This window comes from Sceloporus undulatus, chromosome 1, assembly GCF_019175285.1.
Source record: "Sceloporus undulatus isolate JIND9_A2432 ecotype Alabama chromosome 1, SceUnd_v1.1, whole genome shotgun sequence".
NCBI lineage: Eukaryota > Metazoa > Chordata > Lepidosauria > Squamata > Phrynosomatidae > Sceloporus > Sceloporus undulatus.
The window spans coordinates 153,930,880-153,956,177 of NC_056522.1; the positions used below are offsets into that span (position 1 = coordinate 153,930,880).

At 39.7% G+C, this 25,298-nt stretch overlaps 1 protein-coding gene across 1 annotated transcript in view; it reads right to left on the reverse strand.

Annotated features, from left to right (window-relative positions):
* LDAH (lipid droplet associated hydrolase) overlaps positions 1-25,298 on the reverse strand; it is a 109,449-nt gene that overhangs the window by 77,225 nt on the left and 6,926 nt on the right. Inside the window, 1 exon segment of the mRNA XM_042445937.1 lies at positions 14,942-15,076. Coding sequence (XP_042301871.1) covers positions 14,942-15,076 — 135 coding nt within the window.

Genomic DNA, 25,298 nt, shown 5'->3' on the forward strand with positions numbered 1-25,298 from the left:
GACATAATGGTGCTGTCATCTCTGTAAGGACTCACTTTCCTAGTTGTAATACTATGAAGAGGGCAGAGCAGTGATGGCTACTAACTCCCATGTCAGTGGGCTAATGAATCCAGTCCAGCTTTTAATTCCAACTTTAATGGAGGTCTCCAAGGTGCTGAATTGTATTGCCTAAAAGGGTTCAGAACCCTAGACAACTCCTTGAAAGCTAGCCACAGCATGGATTATACATTGACCTACTGATATGAGAGTCAGCAGCTACTGCTGCTGCTGGAACAGATAAAATATTAAAATTAAATTAGTAAATACCATTTCTTTTGCCATAAGCTGTAACTGATTTTTAAAACTAAGAAAATTGTTCTACATAGGTACAGTAATGGACAGGGCCCATAACAGAAGACACCAATCAATCTGACATAATATATTTATTAAATTTTTCTAATAATGTTTTCCTACTTCCTTCAAGAAGCCATTTTCTCTCATATCCTCTTAAAAAGACTCTATGCCACTATTTTATTAATATAGCAGCCAGGCCTAATAAATTGTAATGGTGGCATAAAGGAGTGACATGAAGGATGGCCTTGTCATTAAAGCATGGGAAAGGAGGGGGAAGAGTGAGTTCCTATTGTGGAAATAGCCTTCCTGAGTAATTGTATGAAGGCAATAAATCTGTTTGCTGCAGTCTACTGTTTTTAATATGTGTTAATTGTGCTTCCTTTATCTCTTCTATCTGCTTAGAAAGCAGACAAGAGCAGGAAGTATATTATGCTAAGTACCTGATCCAGCAGTAGGGACCCTGACAGAGTACAAAAACACAGCCAACAGATAGTAAAGTCTCTTTTTTTAAAAGCATGCAGCTACAATGCCATGATTTTGCCATTTCTCCATCTTATTAGTTCCATTTGACAAAGAACAATTTTCACTTGGTATCTCATTACAAGGGTACCTTGCCAAAGGAGTTATTTGAACCAGCTGAGTGAAAAAAAATTAAGAAAATAAATTATATCCTTGCTTTAGCTCCTGGAAGTGACTTTGGAATTTAAGGTTCAGTAGGAATTTGGTTTATTTATTATCCTATGCAACTCCTTGGGGAATTGTCCTTTCTTCCCCATGTCTCTCTTTCATAGCTGAACTAATATAAGTGTCCCCCTATTTTAGCAGAGAAATTTGTATCTCAGATATCCAAAGTTATATTCTGCCATTAACCTAAGGCACATAATGTATTATTTCTGGCGCAGCAACACGATCTACACCCCTCCACTCCCTCACCTCCTCACAAAACGTGTGGTCATTCTCAGCTTGAGCCTAAGAAATCTTTTGGTTAGAAAAGGAAATCTAACAGTAGCGATTCAAGGCATAAGGTTCAATTCCAAAAGAAAAAAAAATGCATAAACGTAAAGATAAAGTTTAACAACTGTTTTATTTGTGACAACATCCAACAGAGCTCTCACAAATATAAGGACACCCAAGGAACATGGTCCCATTATCCAAAGTGAATTTGATCGCTCCCGAATACCCAACTGCTAACTTTCTATTTGCTTATTTCACTGACTATAGAAGTGGCCTGGTGTCCCACTGTCAAAGGATATGATCACTAGCCTTGTGCCCCATTGGACAGAAATAAAAAAAAATTCTATAAATAGCCATGAAGTCCCACACTTTGACTAGGAACTTTGACTAGGGCCATCAGTGGTCATAGGTACTACCACATTTCTAAAGAACTTATCATACTCCCATCCACCCAGCCATTTTGGATATTTAGCTCAAATTATTCAAAGTCTATCACATTCCTGAGGGAAGCAGACAGTGAAAAAGATGTTGAAATGCCACCAACATTGCTCATCTCAGTGAAATGTGACCTGTCTTTTGAAACTGGGATACTAACGACATATTTTCTCCACAAGGTTCAAATTCTTAAAAGAAATGTCCTCCGCTCCATTTAGGACACCATCTGCATTCAGTTACTGGTGATGTATCAGTTGGAGAGCATACCTGTTTCATGAAGTGAAAGGCTGAAAATTACCCATGAAACCTCAAAGAAATAAATTAAGATATACAACTGACTTTAAAGTTACTTTCGAAGTAACAATTAATTGAAAGAGAAAGCTTTAGGGATCCAAACACTTGAAAAATTCCAATTTTACTTACTGGTGGAGAAATAGCACTTTAAGGCCTGTTACAGACTGCCAAAATAAAGCTGCGTTGGGTCTCTTTGGAGGTATGCTATTTAAATGATGCATGCATCCTAAGAGTCCGGAGGTCGCGGCAAAGCCACCCTCCATTCCTAAGCACTGGAGTGCAGCTGTGGTGCAGCTTCCGGATTCTTAGGATGCATGCATTATTTAAATAGCATACCTCCAAAGATACCCGAAGCAGCTTTATTTTGACAGTTTGTAACAGGCCTGACATCAGCAAATTTGCAAACATTAATAGCACGCACCATTATTTTTAGAATTTATACTTAATGCTTACTGACATAAGACACTTGAATTGCCTGAAGAATCAACATCATATAAACATACAAATATATTTATAAATGTGGTTATTAAATTCGTTGGAATAGGAAACCTGGGAGATTATTTTTAAAATGGTCCACTTCCTTACATCTACTGCAACCCGGCACAGTTAGTTCACTTAAATCATTTTGACTTTACTGGGATTAAACAAGTTTAACTACATAGAGGACTGAAAGGTGTGTATAGTCTTCAGGCTATTTTCACTCTTGGTACCAAGTGGCAAATTTTATGTCGTAAATGGGTGATTTACCGATTGCAGTGAGAATACCTGCCTACTCTATTCTTAGTATTGCAATATTTTTTTAAATGACTGTAAAAACACACATGTATGTGCACACAAACAAGTACACAAATAAGCCTCTGAGTAGCTTCCAAGGCATTTGATTTCCACACCCCAGCTTAACACTTTGTACAAAATATTTATCCAAGTCCTCTGAACAGACATCTGATACTGAAGCTGAACAAGAAAATGGGATGTAATTCTAGGTGGAAAGAAAGGAAGAAAGAAGTTACATCAATAACTAATGATGCACTTTGACCAATCATACTTTCAAGTGTCCCGTAAGTCTCAGAATGGGCAAACTGGGTAGCAAAGGTTAAAGCAGCAAGATGGCTAGCATGATCATGGTGAGACAGTTCCTGACACATTCATTCTGTGAAAACAACCAGTTCCTCTACACACACATTGATGTGGGATACCTCAGGGTTGATGAATATGTAGCACAATGTTCAAAGTGAATCATTGCTTGTAAGTGACAGTTCTATAAACAGGAAGTGCTCTCTTTCTCTCTCCCTCTGTAATTAAAAACCAGAAGAGCTCTGCAGCAAAAACATAACTTTAAAAATGTTTTAGTACACTTTGTGAAAGTAGACATTTCACATTTTTATCAGTAATAGCATCACAGTGAGATACAGAGTTCATGAATATAAGGATTTCTACGTATCATACCACTGTCACCAGATATAGGGACCTCCATGTACCCAACTGTTGTTTTTAAGTTGTTTTTAATTTTGCATCTATGTATTTTATAATCTGTCTGTATTGTGTTTTATTGCTATGTTCACCGCCCTGATCAATGGAAGGGCGGTATATAAATAAAAATTTTATTATTTATTATTATTTAACTGCTACCAATACCACTTGTGGGAGCATCTAGAAGTCTTTGTGGTCCCTGTGTGAGCCTCTTTCTTTTAATGTCTCCAGGGCCATTTTTGTGACTCTCAGAGCTCCACAGGAGACAAAATTTTTGTTTGGTTCCTAAATGCTCCAAAATGCCCTCTGGTGGGCATCTTTACCATCTTTGGAGACCCTCCCCTTCCCCTGAAACCTCAGGGTTCAAACAAAATGTTTGCAATTTTTTTGGCTCCAAAATGTCCTTTTGGGGGCATGAAGGAATTTTCCACTATATTTTGGGCCAATATAGAGAGAAAAATCCTAGAGGAGCAATTAGGGTTCAGGAAAGGAAGAAGCATTAGGGACCACACAGCAAACAATGGAATGCACCAAAGAATTTCAGAAGAAAATCTGCATGTGTTTTATAGGTTATAGCAAAACCTTTGCATAAATCATGAAAAGCTAAGGAATGCTCTTAAAGAAATGGGAATACCACTACTTTTGATATTCCTGATCAGGAATCTGTATTTCAGACAAGAGGCTACTGTTTGAACAGAATATGGAGAAACAAAATGGTTCCCAATTGGCAAAGAGATCAGGCAAGGCTGCATTTTATCACCGTATTTGTTTAATTTGCATGTATTTTATCACCCTATTTGTTCAACTTGGATGTGTGTGTTGAAGGGGGGGACAGCCCTTCAAAGTCTCCTGGGTGGGGTTAATGCTGCCTCCATCCTTTCATTGTTGCCCATCCTCCTTTTGATTTAACCACTGATCAGCACAATCCTTGAACCACTGCTGAATTCCAATAACACTATTGTAGACTCCACAAAAGCACATATGTGTAATATTAAAATAATTTATTAAACAGGCACCCAATATATAGTTACAGTTATTCAGTTAATGTATCCCAATCCTAACTGACTCTAACATATCTTACTAACTCTGTCTCATGATCCTATCTGAACCCCACAAATTGCCCTGAGTATAATTCCTCTGTCCCTCAGACTAACTCAGGGGCTATACAGATAGGCGGCTAAACACCACTCCTGTATGCACACGCTGCGGCACCGATCCGTGGCCCAAAAGAAGCTGCTCTGAGCAGCTTCCTGGAAGGGGCGTCATTGGTGTGCTCACACGCCATGATGACGCCCCTTCCGGCCAGCGCCAGACTATACTCACATGACCACCATTCTTGTTCCATCTTTCTTGAACACTGAGTCATCAGCTGTTAGCCAAGGAAAGAGTTGCCCGCAGATCCTTGAAGATTATTCTGGAGTTTAATTTCATAAAGCATAGAAATGATTAATGTAAATCATACAAAGCCAGAAATGGACTGGCTTTGATTTTTAATGGCCATTGTGATAAAACTATGGAATATATATATATATATATATATATATATATAAAATTTCTATTATTTGTCTTCAAAGTTATCTTACGGAAGGGTTTCCTTGGCACAGTTTATTCAGAGGAGGTTTTCCACTGTAATCTTCTAAGACTGAAGGAATGTGACTTGACCAAATCTACCCAGTGGGTTTCTACAGCTGAGCAGAGATTCAAATCCTGGTCTCCTAGAGTCCTAGGACAACATTAAAACCACTACATCACGCTAGCTCTCTAATTATCATTGCTGTGGGACAAAACAACTATAATAGCAACTGACACAGTAGAAAATGGGAGGGAAAAACCTATCCTTTCATTTCCTGCTGTGCCAGTAGCTATTGCAGCTTCCTTCCCAGTCTACATTTATTCATACAGAAAACTTCAATATCACTGCTGCAGAAGCAATACAAATGTGCACTTGCACAGGAACAAAACAAACATAAAATCCTTGCAGAAGTGAAGCCAACCTTCTCTATCTGCAGAACAAACATGCTGTACTGCGGCCAATATTTTAAACACAGATCTACTAATTTAGAAGAATAAAATGAAAGACACTGCCTTCTCTGTTTTTATTAAGCAAAAGCTATGGATTCTACATAAATATAATTTAAACCAACACATGTACTCACCACTAACACAATAAAAAGGCCACCCATTTAATCTCTAGGTGAGATTAGCAACCAGCCTACTGACAACAATTCCTGATCAGTAGCCTGTTTTGACAGCCAGGACTCTGAACTGCAATGTATTTTTAAAAGCCTCAGATAGGAAGTACTAACCTGCAGTTTAAATAAACTTTCCCTAAGCCATTTTCCAAGCAAGAGTATAGATTACTTCACCACCACGCCACCCAAACAAAATGGGACTCAAATTCTTAAAGAAAATTAATGACAGTTCCTCCACATGTTAAGAGACATGCTAGAAGAAATCGTAAAATCTTGAAAAAATAAATGTACTACTGGCAAGTTGTGATTGCTTATTTTAAATCAGGGAACATAGATTGCCACACCTTGATTATAATAAAATCAAAGAGAGACTCATGACTTTCTTAAGTGAGCCTTTTACAATATGCCAATAGTGGCCTAGCTTATAAATGAGAGGCACAATTTACATTGCAATCAGTGATAGGAAAGTTAGTGAAAAAGTGTGAATGTTATGTCTACACTAACATCTCATTGTTGTTCTTAGCTGACCTCGAGTTGGCCCCAACTTATGGAGACACTGTAGATAAGACATCTCCAACCCACCCACCTTGCCCTTAACCACTCTGCTTAGGTCCTGTAGATCCAAGCCCGTGGCCTGCATGGTTGAGTCTAGCTAAATGGCATGTGGTCTTCTTCTTTTTCTACTACCCTCCATCTTTCCCAGCTTTATTGACTTTTCTAATGAGTCCTGACTTCTGATGAAGTGGCCAAAGTACAACAAACTCAGTTTCATCATCTTGGCTTCTGGGGAAAGTTCAGGTTTAATTTATTCAATGAGCCATTTGTTTGTCTTTTTGGTTGTCCAGAGTATCCTCAGCACTTTTCTCCAGCACCACATCTCAAATGAGCTTATTTTCTTTCTGTTGGTTCTTCACTGCCCAGCTCTCACATCCATACATGATGATAGGGAATATAATGGCTTGGACAATTCTAACTTTAGTGCTCTGTTGCAGATCTTTACATTTTAGGATCTCATTACTTCCCTAAAAACCTTATTAGAATACAGGTAAAAAAAAAAACCTCATTTATAATTTCACTCCTTCCCATCTCTGTTTTGAGCTTATGACACCAGTAAAGACCTCCACATTCCCATTTTCTGCCCATGGAGACCTTCTTTCCCATGTGCACCTCTGCACCATGAGGCAATGTGCAGTCAGCTTTCTCTCCCTGCTCTTCCCTACCTCTTGCTGCTCTTTCCTATTTGCTCCTTGCTGCTACAATTGCCACCTGCCACAGAATAAAACACCATGGCAAGAATGGCTATGGAGCCTGCAAAGCATTTTAAAAAAATGTCAAACTGAAAATGTTCTTTTTTTTGTTGGGAGAAAAACTACATTTTTCCTCTCCGCCATGTAATTAAAGTAATTAATATTAAAATCTGGGGTCTAATCTGTTTATAATAAACTACAGGGTATAAATAAGTAGCCGTTTTTTATGAGATTATAAAAGAAGCTGTTCATAAGTAGCATCTGTACCCTGACTCAAACAAACTAACTCTTAGGAAAACTTAATGAGTCAAAGTGTCAATATTGGGCACTGCAAAGGAAAAAGCAACATTTGAAGATTCTGCTAATGTTTACGCAGCATGTATAGATTGTTGGTTTTTTAAGAAGAATGACAGGCTGTTGGTAAGTTCCTTTTTCCTTGCCATCATAAATACTTTAATACGAGCAGTGTGCATACATTGAACTCTAGAGCTGTATATGTGGATACAAAAATACAGCTGTAACCCATACCATATGTCTGTAACTAGCATTCTAGGTGAAATAACCCACACATTGCATGTCAAGTAAGTAGATCCATTTGTGACTGGTACTGACTGAAAAGTCAAATGTGGGAGATTGTTTTCTTTAATTAATCAATTACATATGAACAATGCTTAGGTCATTCGATAATGGGACTCTTGACCATGTCAGCCAATGTATTTACCAGGGTACACCCTTTCGTGGACCAGACCTATGCACACCTCCCAGAATGACATGTCCCCAAAGGCTGGTGGCTCAGTTCAGACATGCAAGGCACAGCAGACTGGAGCCTGGCATGATTCTGTGTGACTGAATTTGTTTGTGATCAACCACAGGGTATATAAAACACGATATATAAAACAGGCAGGGGGATGTCTAACTTGTAACAGCCAAAAAACCAAAAACTCAGCTTGGCAGACAGGAGTGAGTGGCTGATCACAAACAAATTCAGTCAGGAAGGGGATTGAGTGTACACATGCATACACACACTGCCATCACAAAAGGAACAATCCTCTTCGCAGGGACACAGGAACAGAAGAATATCTAGACAGAAATTAGTCAGGCAACATCTGGGAGTGAGGAAAGGGTAGGCAACCTTGATAGTGACACCCCCACAGAGATGTCACACAGGATTATTCATGCCTGTAACAACTCCCATTTTCAGAGAATGACAGCAATTTTAACAGTTTAAAGACTGTGTGCAAATATTAGAGGCCATATGTCATGGGAACAGAGGGAACTTTTCCAAGAGGTAATGTGAATAGCTATGATGGTTTCGCACAAATCAGTGCAATACAGTTTTGTTTTGCTTTTTTAGAAGAGGGGGAGTATTCATGATTATGAAAAGACAACGTATCTCTCTGTGTGAACTCCACTATGAAGCACCCTGCCTGGCACAACTAATGGGCAAGGAAGGCAATGGGTGACTTAGGAGCTGCTGCTCATTTTGCCACCCTGCCACTGACTACCCTTTCCCCTTTGCAAATACTTTGGGGGTAGAAAAAATAAGCAAGGAAACATGTATTAAAATGCACACATGTATCCATTCTATATTTCCAGTTGTTCCTAGGGTTGCCATCCCAGGGGACCTCAAAACTGGGAAAAATGTAGGACAAGGCTTAAAATGTAGGACATTTTTAAAAAATTTCCTGGCCAGGAAATTAACCAAAAAAAAGGTCCTACATTTTAAAACCTTCTCCAAGGCCTTGCTGGGCCTGGGAGACAGCCTCTCCCAAGCCCCTCGAGGACTCTAGGGCCCCGCTGGGGCCTGGGAGACTCTGTAGGCAAGAGGTGCACCATGTTAAGAACTGCATTAAGCAAACTTAGGCTGCTGCACACGGCTTTCACTCTCATCACTCCATCCTATGGAATCCTGGGATTTGTAGTTTGTTGTGGTGCCAGGGCTGGGCTTTGAAATCTCAGACATAAGAGAGGCAAAAGGCTTGGGCTGCATCTACACTGGAGAAATCATCTGGTTTGAGACCACTTTAACTGCCTCAGCTGAATGCTATGGAATTCTGGGAATGGTGGTCTGTTCCAGCACCACAGCAGAATGGCAGTTAAACCCCTGGAAAGCTATCTGACCAAGGTGACCAATGCCCTCACCCCAAAATGTAGGGAACCCAAGCAAAAAAATGTAGGACATGGCCAAAAATAAAAGCTAAAAACACCCATGTAATTATAAATCCATGCTTCTTAGCCATGATCCAAATGGAGGACATTTTGAAATTTGACAGAAGAGGACATGTCCTGGAAAAGGAGGAGGATGCCTGGTCACCTTGTCTCTAATCCAAAATGCACTGCAGAAATAAAACAATGCTGGACTGAAATGCCCAGAATTCCTCACCAAAACTGCATCCACACTGAGGAAAGAATCCAGTTTGAGAGTGACTTAACTGTCCTGGGTTAGTGCTGGGGAATGCTGGGAATTGTAGTACATTGTGGCCCCAGAGCTATCTCTGACAGGGAGTCCCATAACTCTCCAAACTTAGTTGAACTGCAGTGCCCAGAATTCCTCCCCAGGTGCATCCACACTGAGGAAATGGTCCAGTTTGAGACTGCTCAGTGCTGGGGAATCCTGGGAATTATAGTCTATTGTGGCACCAGAGCTCTCTGACAGAGAAGGCCAAATGCCTCAGACACCAGAATTCCAGAGCATTGAGCTTTGTCAGTTAAAGGGGTCTCAAAGTGCGGGGGGGGGGGGGGGAGAGAAGCCTGGGAGTGTGAATGAGCTTGGCTGTGGGGCTGCTCCGAGAGGAGGAGGAGGCGGAGGGAGGGAGGGAGGGAGGGAGCCAAGGGAAGTGCCAGGACCATCCGGAGCAGCCTCCTCTCTTCCACCGCAGCCCCCAGGCAACGCCTCCGCTGTGGATTATTCAGGCTCCTTTTGTCAAAAGAGCTCTGGTGCCACAAGAAACTACACTTCCCAGAATCCTATAGCACTGAGCCATGGATGTTTAAGGGGGGAGTCAAACTATTTCTGCAGCCTTTGCTACCCCAAAGCCCTTCCTATTTACAAGCAAGGCAAAACCAATTCCTTTCCCAAGCCATTGAAAACCAACCCAAGCGGAGGGCTGATTGCTTCTTTCCCATTGGTCAGCTTCGGGATAAATTTGCATATTACAATTAAAGGTGTTTAGGGCCTCAAAAACGATACTGTGATAAAGAATTACAAGAATACTGACGCGGTTTACATTTAAAAGATGAGGCAATTAAACTCCCAGTGAAACATGAACGATTTATGGCCTTTTTTTCTTTGCTCACTGTAACCTGGAAAGTAAGGCTTCCTGAGGGTATATATACCAAGTGGGCTCACTTGGTATATAATAGCTCTGAGTGGCAGATGTTTTAAAGAGCTGCTCTCTAGGCTACGCCAGTGCGCCAGGTGGGGAGAGTGGCGCACAGCTGTGTGCGGAGGAGCGGACCCCGAACCAGGAACAAGGCGTGGGAGGGCCCCAAACCGGGCCGTGACCGTGAGGGGCCCCCCAAAAGCGTGATTGTCACGGGGGCCGCTGGGTTATGGCATCCCTAGTTGTTCCAAATTTTAGAAGTGGACAACACACAAAGCAAGAAGGTTCTTCCCAAAGAATCCCTGGAAATCGCAGTGCTAAATTTATTCAAAAATCCAGTAGCACCAACTAAAAGCAATTTAAATGACTTCTCAAACCTGATGTTGAAACTCCATGGCATGATTTTCCCACTACGTTTCAGGTATGAAACCCATGGCGGTCCCTGGGGGGCAATAGGGGACCCTGGATTTGGCAAAGTTGCCAACCACTGCTCTGTAGTAAAGAGTAGAAATAGAGTGGAAAAACAATGCAAGATGTGGTACAAATAGATATTTACTGCTGGCTTTCTTCCTCTGAGAGCACTTAACAAATTTGTCCTGATCCATTGATTTGAAAAAGCTAAATCCTACCACACAAGAAAGATTCTTGAAGGAAATTATTTCCCTGCCATGTCATTTTTAAGCAACTGACCTGAACAATAAATTCATCAAGCTCTGGGGAAAATAAACAAAAAGATACACAGAAACCTAGCTAGCGAATGGTGACATTAAACTATCATTCTATGCTTTTCTAAACTGTGTGGGGTCACGGGCTTACCAGCAAATGTTAATTCTCAAGTTCTACTAACAGTTTGAAGCCTAGGGGATGTGTGGGGTTCCCCCCCCCTTCCCAGTGCCAAAGTGCTAATGTTTGCCTTAGAGTCTGACATTTGACCAGAATGATTAGCAGCAATTTGACTAAAATACCATGAGGCCTCAGGTTTCACTTTCAGCCTTAAAGCCATGAGAGGGTGTCCTTGCTCAAAGTTGCAAAAGCTGCTAATAAACACAAGTTAACAGCAAATTTGAATACTTCAGCTCCAGGCCTAGACTTTCATAAATGGTTTATATATTAATTCAATGTATTTCTAAACCATCTTACATCCTCATTGGAACTAAAGGGTGTATAAAAAAGCATAGCCAATTAGCCACAGATTTTTTTTAAAACAATAGGTGTCAGTCAGTAGTAGTGAGTAGACATTGCAGAATTGAGAAAGGAGATATCATTGGCTGTTGAAAAGAACACACATACCTCACCTAAACAAATTTAGTATATCTCTGTTGGAGATTATTACTTTGGAGAACTCTGAGACTAAATGCCAATATAAAATATAACAGGAAAATGAAGCATAGTTAGTACATGAAGCATAGCAAATGTTGACTTATACCTTTTGACTTTCATCTGTATTGGTATAGCTATGTTGCTAATCGTATTGAAACAAATAGGCACAGAATGCAACTTATCCCCCAGCTATGCTCCCCTTTCCCCACCATGAGTGCCTCTGTTGATGCTTGGGATTGTCATGTTAACCTCCCCTCTAGTCTGGAGACATTGCTTGTAAGTGTGAGGTCAGGACCGATCAAACAGAGAAGAAACATGAAAAGAAGAAACATAATATAGGATTACTGCAGCAAGAATAATATACACCCAGAGATGGAAAGACACTGACACACCAACACAAGAAGACGGGCTGAAGAAGCCAATTGATCTTGCTGAAACTGACAAATTAACAATGTTGATTAAAAAGAAATCTTTGAATAAGAAGCCTCAGGGACAAGGAGGAAATTAGTAGGGCATACAAATAAAAATATAAATCATTATCATTTTCATTGTTTGTATTTGTTAAATGGCCAACACAGCTACCTCTGAATGTTTTCTGTATTGTGAGATACTGCATTGTAGCTGCAACAGGGGAACCATGAAGATTAGCCTGTGGACTGGGTCTTCAGCCAAGGTAAAACAATTTTTTTCTTCTTAAATTTGGATTGAATTTGCATGTTTTACCTCTACACCACCAAAATGTTCCTGATGCAAAAACATGGAGACTTCTTGAGGATTCCATTGTTTTCTGCCTATAAGGAGACCTGTGACCTCACTGGAATGGAGACATGTTGGATTGCAAAAGAGGGGGTCCCTTGTTGAGAGGGAAATGGACTTTAAATTTCCTGGACTTTGAAAATTTCCCTATTGCCGCATGGCCAGAAGGAGGAGGAGCCTGTCTGGAAAAGATATCCTCCCCAGCATACCATCTTTACTAAGGATTGAGTCAACATGCAGGCATCTGAATAACATCTCCAATTGTTTTGTTTTTCCCCCTCCAGTTTGGTTTGTAACATCTTGCCTGATGAAGAAGCCTATGGAGCTTCAAAAGCTTGTTGTAACACATATATTGTGCATTTCAGTTAGCCAATGAAGGCATCACTAATGGATTTTTGTTTGTATTTGTTAAATGGCCAGCACAGCTGCCCCTGCGTGTTTTCATCATTGTCTTTATGTTTAATAAAAATCATTGTTTAAAAAGTCTCTGTCACTTCATAATAAAATTGCACCTGTCCATGATTCAATTCTGAATAAAGAGGATGACTTGTCACAAGTCATTAAGACCTGTGTGGATGAGCTGGCTAGAGATAACCTGTCACAACATTGTCTGCCTATGTATATAGTATGGGCTGTTGACACAACTATCTCCCAACCACTCTCTATTACAATGTAGAGTGCTGACAATTGCCTGCCCTATAGAAAACTATGGATTCTGAACAGGCAGGATAATGTCTATTAAGGCTATACAAAGGAAACCCTTGATCTTTTAAAAATATATATATTTATTTATTTTAAAATGAATTTATTTATTTTTGGAACCCAAATTAGAGATTCAGATCTGGACCTAATTCATTGCTCAGGATCTGATCTTCTTCTGTTTGGGCCTCAAATGCCAAGTGAGATTCAGGAAACCCAGAATGCCTATCTCTGCCCATTGATTTCCATTAGGGAAAAAATGGTTATATATTTTTTTCTCCCACACATCTGTAAAAAATTTGGAGACCCCAGAAGACCCAAGAGGCGATTTGTGGGGGGTTGTGCTAGGCATCTGCAAAGTTTGCTGTTTTTCAAAAAACATTTATTTTAATTTTTATTTTATTTTAGAAGCAGCTGACTGCTTGGACTTGGCAATTCATGCTGCTGTTATCTGTCACTGTCCTCCTAATGTTGGAGAATCTTTCTCATGCATCTGCAACCTCTTATATTCACCAAAAAGGAAAGGTAGTGGAACAACCAGCACATAGGCTTGGCAGGAGTGAGTAGGCAGAGAAGCAGAACTTCAGGATGGCCTAGGGCAGACATTTTAGTGTGGTTAATCATGCTGGTTGATATGGTAAACTTTAATTCCCACCAACATTTCACAGATGAACAGTGTGACACATGTGGCCGAGCAACATCAGAGTGTAGTTAATGAGGAAGAAGACACAAGCTAAGAGAGGCTGTAGGAGTTTGCTTTCCCCTGAGTTTACTAGGAAGGGCAAAATTCTGCCCCTAGTTTTCCTCTCCTAAGTTAAGGGAACACACACTACTTTTACACTTTGAATTCAATTCGCAGCAATAGAAATAAACTGATGACAAAGGGGGAAGTGGGAGGAGAAGAGAGAAACTGGGATACTTTAAAAGCAGCTGGAAAGTGGGATGACAGTGGATTAATTGGGACTGTTCCGGCTAAACCAGCATAGTTGGGGGCTTGGGATCTGTTCATACTGTCATTTGTTTTTTCCATCTATTATAGTGGAAAATTTAATTATATTGTGTAAACCATAAAGCAAAGAGTGATTTTAAGTAAGAGAGGAGAAAGGTATATCAGTTAGGTTCATGTTTTGTATTGATTTTCCTTATTATGTCTTGGAAGTATACAGAAGCATGGAAAGTAAAACTATGTGACCATCCTCAGATTGCGTTTGCTACCTTATAAGAAAACTCTGCTCCTTCCCAGATCTTTGTGCTTGTATGTTATTTTTTTCCCAAAAGTGGTGTAAGATTAACTGTGCAAACACAGTTTCTTTGGGTTTTACAGTGATTCCTAACTGTGAGCTCAACCAAATAGTACCTGACATACACAAGTAGTATGCTCTTAAATGAAATGAACTAGATAGTTTCGTTCAGCTCTCACTCCCCATGTTAGTCCTTCCACATGTTAACTTAAACATCCACACAAATGGTTCAACAGACAAAGGTCCTTAAAACTGATGACCTACCATGGATTAACAAGATGAGACATGAGAAGTAAGGTTAAACAAGGACTTGAACACCTTGTTTGGGTTATTTACGTATTATTATTATTTTGCCATGTGGCTTCTGCTTCTGTATGATTTTAAACACTTTTACCCGATGAAGAAGCCAGCAGAGCTTTGAAATCTTTCATGAAGTATTTTGTCCTTTTTTAGTTGGCCCAATAAAGATAACACTGTTATGTGGATTTTGGATTATTACTACTACTACTACTATTTAGATTCTGCAGTTCTTACATGGTACTATACAGTGAGGAAAAATGTAAGTATGAACTATCTGTCCTTCACAGCTAAGCATTAATCAATGCCAAATAATTTTATTAATATCTATACTACTGAGTACTAATAATACAAAGTGAAAATATTTCAGCTCACAGTACCTTCTGTCATTTTCATGCCATAAGGGACTTTACAGTGTCCAGCATGACTTACAGCCCAAACTGGATACTGCTGTTTCAGGCCAGAGTACAGAGTCTGAATGAATGTCCGGTAATAGTAAACCAATCCTGGGTTACCTGAAAAACAGGAAAGTCTTATAAGTCTATATGTAGTAAGTTAAGAAATTATGGTTGAAAGACTGAAAAAAAGACATAATTGCTGATGCTGGCTGCATCTACACTGTAGAAATAAAGTTGACACAACTTTAAGTGCTGTAGCTCCATCCTATGGACTCCTGGGATTTGTAGTTTTACGAGTTCTTTAGCTTTCTTTGGCAAAGAGTGCTAGTGCCTTGCAAAACTATAGATAACAGGATTCTGTAGTATGGAGCCATGGCAGTTAAAGTGGTGTCAAACTGCATTATTTCTACAGTACAGATACACCCTCAGGCTGCCATTCAACATCAGCTCAGAATGTCATAAATATCTGGACGCGGAGAAATGCTGTGCCAGCACTATACAAATCCATGCTGAGTAGCAACACTGCACAACACATGTGAACAACTGAGTGCCACTGTGCAATAGCCAAATACACAATGTACAGATTCAGTGTGGAACCACAATGCACAACATTACTGCATGCACAACTATGCTTCTGTCACTGTGAGCAGAATATATTTGTTGTGCCAATAATTAATGGTGATTATAGGTGAATAATTAATAATTAATCCCTCATGCATAACACCAGTTACTCATGCACATGTCACTAACAGGATGTCAGCAGGATGTCAGCCTAAGAGTTTTATACTTCTACCTAACTCATATTTCTTTGTCAAATATTTTTTCACTGTAGCCAAATTAAAACATAAAGTAAATCACCCTTATAATGCTTGCTAGATTTCTTATAGATGTCTTTTGTTTTTTATTTAAGCAATCCAAGCTGTCCAAAGAATAACTTATAACACACACACACACACACCACCAAAGGGACACACACAACAGTGAAGTCCAGTGTTTAAACAAATGTTGTCTAGAAAAGATGGATATTGAACATTATTCTACAGACATATTCTGTATCTGAATTCATTTTGGACCCAGGAAAGATCTGGGGGTGGAGAAAGGTCTAAAACTGTTGGAAATATCCCCACAAATCCTCAGCAGATCAATATATTATTTGAAGGGTATTACAGAGAAAAGAAATTGGAAAATATTATTTTGACCTGTGGGGAACCCTGAAGGGGTCATAAAAACAACTTTGGGGGCTGCCCTTTGCCCAACCCTGTTTTAACTCTTTGAACAAGCCTATTTATATTGTATTTTACAATGTTCAAAGTGCAACACACACACACACACACACACACACAATCTCAGCAGTTCATAAAGCATGGAAAGCCAATATTATAAGTCATGCAGAATGAACAGTGGAGTGTTTCTAAACTCACCTAGTACAGTGGTTTTTAACCTTTTTTTCACCATGCTGTGTTGTGTGTTTTCAAGTCATTTCTGGCTTATGGCAAACCTAAGGCAAACCTATCACAGGGTTTTCTTGGCACGTTTCTTCATAGGGGGTTTGCCATTGTCATCCTCTGAGGCTGAGAGCATGTGTCTTGCCCAGGGTCGCCCGTAGCTGAGCAGGATTTGACCCCTACTCTTCAAAGACATAGTCCAGTGCTCAAACCACTATACCACATAGTGGTTTCTTCACCACTGTGTCCCTTTAAATACATTTTGTTGCCATGGATCACCAATGCTTTCAGAACCTAAAGTGCATCAAATATTTAATTAAAGCTGCTCATCAAGGGACTTCAGATATGGAGAAAAGGTAGAAATAAGTAAATGCACACATTCCTATTATAATATTTTTATTGGAATGAGTCCATACAAAATAATAACAATAACAATAATAATACCTGGACATGATAATAATACCTGAAACATGACCTAATATTGTTTGTTAACTAACTAATTAATTAATTAATGAGAAGCCTAATGCTGCACTTCACTTACAAGCCTTGTTATATCAGTCTTAATAACTGAAATGTGCATTCTGAATTTAGACTCTTTTCAGACTTTAATTTTTTTTAATTGTTTCTATACTTATTTTTAAAATAAATGAGTGCTGAGACTTATTTTTCACACTATTTTGTCATTACAAAAGCCATCCATACTTTCATAGCATTCTTCTATAGTTCCAGGAAAATCTGCTTGTAAATGAGCCCAGAAATCTAGAAGGGATTGTAGCTTGAAATGCAGTTTTAGATCAATATCCATGGTTATTTCTATGAGCTTCTCTTCCTCTGCTGGTGTGAGCCCTTCTAGTTCAAACACATTAACTGAAAATGGATCTTTAATCCAATTTTTGCTTGCATTAGGAATATTAATGAAAACTATGCTGCAAACTTCGTCTTTCAAATGTCGTGACAGCCAACGTTGATGGTGTGTACTGTTCATATCTTTGCAAAGCTTTTTAAAAAGTCTTGAATTCAATGGTTTGCTTTTTAAATATATATCTATATCATTGACAATTTTGACCAATTCATTTAAGGTCTGTTTTAGTTTTTTTTTTCTGGTATCTTCTCAACAAATAGAGGTTCCCTGTATATGTGGCAATGGTACCCAAGTCATTGACAGTATGATTTCCTTAATCTGTGCTACAAGTCCAGTAAACTTTCCAGACATTGCTCATACCCCATCTGTGCTGATTCCATGTTATAAGCTGGTTTAATCATTAAATACTTCTTCAGCTGTACCAATGAGGTGATGAACAATTGCCTTTGAAAATACAGTCAACCTCCACATTTGTGGTTTTGACATTTCTGGATTTGAGTCTTCAGCTATTGTGTGTAGTTTCCTAGGCCCCATTCTCGCTTACAATTTGTGATCCAAACTGATGGTTCAGTTCGACACTGGAGCATTGTTCACACTACATTTGAGCCAATAGAATTTCCCTGTTGCAAATTAACCCACTTCTCACTCATATTTACCATTGAATCAATTCAAAAAGGACCCTCTTCTGTGGCTTCTTTTCTCCCCTGACAATCATGGCAATTGCATCAACATTTTCACCCACATTTGGTGACGTGCTCTGTCACATCCGTTGTTGGGAAAAAACAAATAAACAAACCAAAAATGCCAGCTGGCAAAGGAAAGGGCTGGTAAACTCAAAGTACCATGAGATGGGGGAAAGTTCCCCAAAAGTTTCAAAAGTTTTAAAAAAATAACAGAGGCATGGCTGTAAAGAGTGGGAGCAGAGTGGCGGCCCAAAAATGGTGTTTCACCCAGGGAGGGAGAGGTTCAAGAGATGGGTGGACAATTGCATCAGAGGGAACTGATTCCAATATGCATCCCGTTCGCACTTGTGCTGAAATTGATTTATCGCAAAAGATACGGGGGATTTAGCAGATCTGGAAGAAGTGGTTTAAATGGGTCTAGTGCCAGACCCCTCATCAAACCACTCCCGTGATTCGGCACAAGTGCAAACAAGGACCGTTTAATCCACTTCGAACTGGTTTGCAAACTGGTTTATTCTGTAGTGGGGATGACGCCCTAGTTTTTGCTATTATCTAAGAAACTTCAAAAGAGGCTCTTAGTGTATTTTCATTGCTACACCCAGTTGTGGATATATTTTTTTACCATTACTGTACTTTCCTGCTCCTTATTTTTGAAAAAACTGATATTCTTTGTAACATGTTCTTAGTATCAAGAGGTCTTCACAATTTTGGTACTTTCATGGCCTCACTGGACAACATATTGTAACATTACATTACACAATGTGGTAGTTGCTCATCTTCTGAGTCTGTACACATGAAGCCAATCAACAGATGTTCTTTCCTAATGGCAGCACTTTTTAGGATGACCAGACGAAGCTTCATTTTGCTTTGAACAAGATTCACTCTCATGAACATCATCAATACTTTTATATTTCAGATTCAGCGAGTGATTCATCCTGAGGCTCAGCAAAAATGTTACTTTACTTGACGATAACCAGATGTTTTTATTCACAGAAATCAAAGAAACATGATTATTTTTAGTAATCCACAGTTATCATTCCGAAGTCTGTCGGAACACTACTCACTCTGACTGACTGCAACTCTCTCTTCCCATGGATACTATCTTCCTTTTATACACAAATGTCTTCAAGAACATTCTTGGTGCAGCTAGAGAATTCTAGGAAGCAATAGATGTTTTGAGAATGTGGTGGCACAATGTGGACAACACCAGAGTCCAGTGGACCTATGAAGGCAGCTTCTGAATGCATGCACAGAAGAAAGAAATACAATGTGCTTTTTCTCAGCCACTCAGTATAATTTACTTCCACGTTATCACTGCATGCAGAAGTAGTAAGTGCTAAATATAGTTGTCTTTCCATACCCATGGATTCTTTATCCATGAATTCAACAGATTGAAAATATTCAAAAATATATACAAATTACAAAAAGTAAAATCAGTTTCTATGGTGGAGCCCCTAAGAGACTCACCCTATGTCTTACAAATTAATGGTGTTTAGGAGTAGTGTTACTTTTGTTTCTTATTTTTAAATTTCATTCAATTTTTATTTCTTTCATTTTCCTGGAGCAGCTGGGAAGTGCACACTGAGCCCTAAGGGCTCTTCAGAGCACAGTTTGGGAACTGCTCTCATAGGCTTTTCTTAGTCAAGGAATACTGAGGTGGTTTTGCCAGTTCCTTCTTCTGAAATATAGCCTGTAACACCTGGTATTCATTGGCAGTCTCCCTCCAGGTACTAACAAGGGCTGGCCCTGTCTAGCTTTCAAGATCAGATGGGATCTGGTGTCCTTGCATTGGTTTTAATATTTGGCATCTCTGTAGCAGAGCAAAGGAGCTACCTACTAATGTCTTAAGAAAGCTTTAGCAAAGTCAGTTAATGAAGGCTGATGAGGTAAAGATGACGTATATTCAACTGGATTCAAAGATAAATCCATTTAGCTTGATTCAGCATAAAAAGTTATAAGGGAATCCTGTAGCATCTTTGCGACAGAGAAAAAGAAATTTTAGCATAAACTTTCATAGACTCCAAACCAAATCATCAGATTATTTATTTTTCTCAGCCTCAAAGGTGCCACAGCATTCCCTTATATCTCTTTATGTTAAATAGGGTAACAGATTATTAAAATGAGAGGATCACAAAGTTATACTGCTTACAGAACATGTAGATCTGTGACAAATTTGTGTCTTTTATTTTTCATTCTGAAGTGGTAAGAACTTTGCACCAAAATTCAATGTACTGGCAGAAGATATAAAGAGCCTATACCGAGAACTTGCAAAAGCACCAATGGCTTATGGAAAGGTTTTGGGTTTACTTTGTTATTGTTTTTAAATATGAATTTAGATAAAGAAATTGTTGTAGGAATCCACCTCCCCCCTCCAAGGGAAGCACCATAACTTTGGGATTTAAACACTGCTGTAATATGTTTCAAGATTAATTGAATTTAAAACAAAACCAGTGTTCAATGTATTTTAAAATAGTTAAAAGTTTAATTCTAAGGAAATTCTGGAGACCACACAGGAAGCTATAATTTTTAATGGGAAAGTTTTCAACAGTCTTTTCTTCTCATGAAGCTAGGAATTTGGATTTGAATAAAAAAATTGGAACTTCCTTGCTTGAGGAAAGTTAATCTGTCTTTGGCAACAAATCAACCACCAAAACAGCAACTTCCAGCTCCTTTATGCTAATAGGAGGAAGCCAGTCCCCACAGATGTCAAAAGGATTTAAAGGGAGCATGTACAGAATACAACAGTGTTCTCACATATGGAGACCTCCTGAGAACACAGACCGACTCGCTAGAAACAACAAATAGGCAGGGCTAAGAAATGTACATGCGATCCATGATAGACCTGTTGAGAACTGTTGAAGGCTATGCATACAGGATTTTCGACTCTAACACAGTTAAAGAACATACAGTGAGCCTTTGGTATCCACTAGGGTTTGGTTCCAGCACCCCCCATGGATACCAAAAATATGTGGATGCTCAGGTCAATGGCATAGTAAAATGGTGTCCCTTATATAAAATGGCAAAATCAAGATCCCTTTTTGGAATTTATATTTTTAAAAAATATTTTTGAGCTGTAGAGGGTTGAATCCATAGATAAAAAATCTGTGGATATGGAGGGCCAATTGTAAAGGGAAAACTGTACTATGGTACCTAAAGACAGCATAGGTCTTTTTTGGTTAATATAACTGACAGAGTTGTCAAAAGGACAAAATGAACTCTTGGGTGGAAGCATGGAATTATGCGACATGTGACAGTTAGATTGGGGCTGCAGTAACCACACACCATGGCCACAATCCGACCAGTTTCCACCCCAAATAAGAGCTGGAAAAAAAAAACCCATTTTTTCGCTAGCTCTGGGACAAGTGACGTCTGAACGCCACATGTCGAAGCTGAACAGAAGCCGACTGGTGTGTAATCATCAGCGCAGCTTCTGTCTAGCTTGGGGGCATGGCACGTCTAAACGCCATGCTCCCAAACCAGTGTAGAGGCGGACTTTCAGGGCCGTCTGTTTTTCCCCTTTGTGTTCTATGCACACTTAAGACTACATGAGGGGATATCATTTAAGAAAAGTCAAGTAGCTGAAATTAGGTTATCGCTCAGACAGAAGTACTATAATCAGTTGTGGAAACAACATTTATTAATAAATGATACCTACTTCAAAAAGCTTTTACCCAGATTAGCATATTTCAAAACAACAGATAGGCAACACGGCATTTCCTAAAATGTGAATATGCATTTCTACAAGAGTAACATGTTGAGTAATAAACTGCAGCCAGCACTTCAGAAGAAACATTTCATTCTCTTTAAATCAGATGTGTGTTCACTTAAGTGAAACTCCAGACGGCACTGAAGATTAGATAAGCCACATCATTCACTCTAGTGTAGAAGGCGTCTTTTATCAATGGCAAACAGTAAGTGCAAGGTGAAGTCGAAGACATCCATAGTTTTTTGTGGGTTTTTTCAGGCTATGAGACCATGTTCTAGAAGAGTTTATTCCTGCTGTTTCACCAGCCAAGATGCCAGCCATAGCTGCTGGCAAAATGTCAGTCTCATAGCACCAAAAACTCCACAAAAAACTAATAGTAAGTGCAAGCTCAGTTATATGAGAGATAATAGATGATAGGGCAATGAGTTTCTAAGGGATACTGGGATCTCTCCCTTGTGTCAGTTTACGACAGAAAGCCCTTCTCACCCACTACTAAATCAATATGTGTTTAGTCTTCATCTTTCTCTTCTAAATAACTGCATCCATCTTTTTTCTGAAATTAAGGCAAATCAGAGCAAATATTACCCTGTATGGTGTATGGGGAAGGTGAGAGGGAATAAAAGACTTTGGGAAGATAGGGAAGCTGCGCAAAGTTTTCTCCTGTCCCCAATGGTTACTTGCTCTGCCTGCATGCCCACCTGCTCTTTTGAGTCTTGTGGAAATCTTCTGTAGTTAGGCACCGACTGTATCATACTTTTAGGAGACATAGAACAAGCTAGAGCTACAAGAATTCTGGGATAAAAGACACTCCTGGGGAAAAAATCCAAATACAAATTTGTAATTTAGTCTTATTTTAAATATCATTTTATTTTAATGTATAGCCTTCCTTTCTCCAGCACAGGACCCTTGGAACTACTGAACCCATGCATACAGTCCTCTGGAAGAAGCTATTTGTTTCCCTCTTCCTTCACTTCCTCACTGTAAAGGTCATGAAAATTATTATTTGTCTTTCAAAGACAGTTTAACAATCTGATTTCATACTTGCAAGAGTGGGCAGCTAGAGGATAGAAGAACATTCTGCTTTGTCTTCTTGCAAGTCAAAGTCCTATTTTAAATTATGTCTATCAAATTTCATAAAGTGATGCAAGAATAAGGGCAAGGCTTTCCATTGCTGGAAGGGTGTGGCAAGATGCAGAGCAATGTTCAAAGGTCTGTTCTTAGGTATATTAAGTAACAAATTGCACAAAAAAAATAGAAAGAGTAGTTTGTTTTAGTGTACAAGCTGCAGTTACCTTTTATGCCACAAAAAGTAAACAGAGACTAACACAGACAATTGTAGGAAAAAACAAGCTCATCAAAACAAAGTGGAAAATATAACAGTACAGTATGTACTTATCTTTAAAACAGCACCATCTTCTGGCACATCTGCCACAGTTAGAAAGCACAATTGTCCTGTTCTCTTCATTATATCTTGTATGGCTTGTAATAACTCCTCTTTATATTGCAAGGACCAAGAACAACAGATCCACCTGTCCCATCACTAAGAGCTTCTCCTCCAGTTTTTCAGCCAAAGGATGCAAACCTGAAGAACCTTCAAAAACTAAAGTTTCCTTGACTACAAATTACTTCCATTATCTGACAACAAGTCATCTGCCACAGTCAAACATCACAATAAATTATGGCTTAAAACGCAGATGAGAATCATGTGGCACTTTGGAGAATGTTGAATTGCAACTCCCAGCATTCCTTTCTATTGGCTATGTTGGCTAGGTCTGCTGGGACAGCAGTCCCAAAGCAGGACCACATGACTCCCACCCCTGGCTCACTGTGATGCAAATAAAGTGCATCACTATACTGCTCACATTTGCCCCCTCTGGCAATATCCTATGAGACTGAGGGTATACAGCCTGAGGGTATACAGAGGGTATACAGATCGGCAGTTTATGCCAGCCTGCACCTGAACAAGGGCTGCGGTAGGGCTGAGCGTTCACATGCTGTGAGCCCTACTGCCGCCTGTGGGCCGCCAACTTGGCACACACCCATCCAGACGGTGTGTGCAATGATGATGTCCCTCATGCACAGTGCCCAAACAGCGCTGCACACAAGGGGCATCATCATGGTGCATGCCGCAGTGCTTATGGGCGCCCCTTGTATGGCGCAAATAGGAGCCGCATTTCACAGCTCCTTTTTACACCAGGTTGGGTGTGGTATGCAGTTGCCACGTCCCCAACCCAGCACTGCTAGGGGTGGCATAAAGCCACTGCTCCTTACCTGACCCTCTGTGCCACCCCTTAGTCTCTGATTTCAATAAATCACTGTTTAGGATTCACATATAATAGTAAACTATAGTTAATCTGAACTTTGACTTATAAAAGTAAGCCAGTGTAATGAATAAGGTTTTCAGCTAGTCCTATTCAGATCTTTGCCTGAACACATGAAGGCGCAGCTAGAAGTAAGAGAGGGGAGTTGTATTATACAAGCCTCCTCTCACCATCCACACATGCATGAGGATGGTGGGATGTGGCTTGCATATGTCTCCCATGACTTTTATCCATTGCATATTCAGCAAATGCTAGGAGCCAGTGTTGCACAGTGGTTCAATTCCCAGCTCGGCAATGAAATCCACTGAGTGACCCTGGGGAAGTCACATGCTCTCAGCCTCAAGAGAAGGCAATGGCAAGCCTCTTCTGAACAAATCTTGCCAAAGAAATCCTAGGTTTGCCTGAGGGTCATCATAAGTAGGAAAAGACTTGAAGGCATATGACAACATCAATAATTTGTTTCTCAGAAACTACATTTAAGAAACCTTCATAGTTATCACATGTGAACAACATGGCAAATTATGACTAATAAAAACAAATAAACCCTGAAGCAAAAGCTTTTGAAATACTCTCATGATATACACTTGAGAAGCAAGATAATATGTACCTTTTCAAATGCAGGCCAATGCTCTGTTCAGCATTTTTAATGTCTTAAGACAGACCTATGACTTTGCAAATATTGCAATTCAGATTTACAGTCATGATGCCACTGCTTTTTTCAGTGTGCCTTATTGGTGGGAGGGGGCTGGATGCGTCAATATCAGCAGCCTGACCTTCAATGTTTTGGAACACTTTCAGTTGGTGCGGCTGCCTGGCTTCTACAGTGGCTTTGAGGAGAGGTTAAATCAGGAGATGTAGCTGTGATGACAGAAGTCCGTTGTTGTAACTACGTGATGATGCAGTATCCTAATCATAATATATTTCAACAGGTTAGCATTTGTCATTTGTTTGGACTGTCTGCTGTGGGAAAGTAGCACATATGTAAACTAGCTAACTAAATTATATGAGCCCAAGTGAGTCTAACTTACTATATGCAACGGCTGCAGAGCTGGCTGGAGGTGATGGAGTCACTTTTTCATTTGACCAATTGCTTGAGTGGCTATACTGTTTTGTTTGCTTTGTGTAAGGAGTTTATTGCTTGGCTTATTAATTCATCTTACCTCTCCTGGTTTAACTTTCAATTTGGGCTGCATCCTGATTTTATCAGAAGCTTTTTGCCGCCGAATTTGCCACCCGAATACAGCTCGGGTGCATCTCTGCTTCCAGGAGCACTCCAGCAGCCATTTTCTTAAGCCGGAAAACCCCCGGATCCGAAAAGAGCT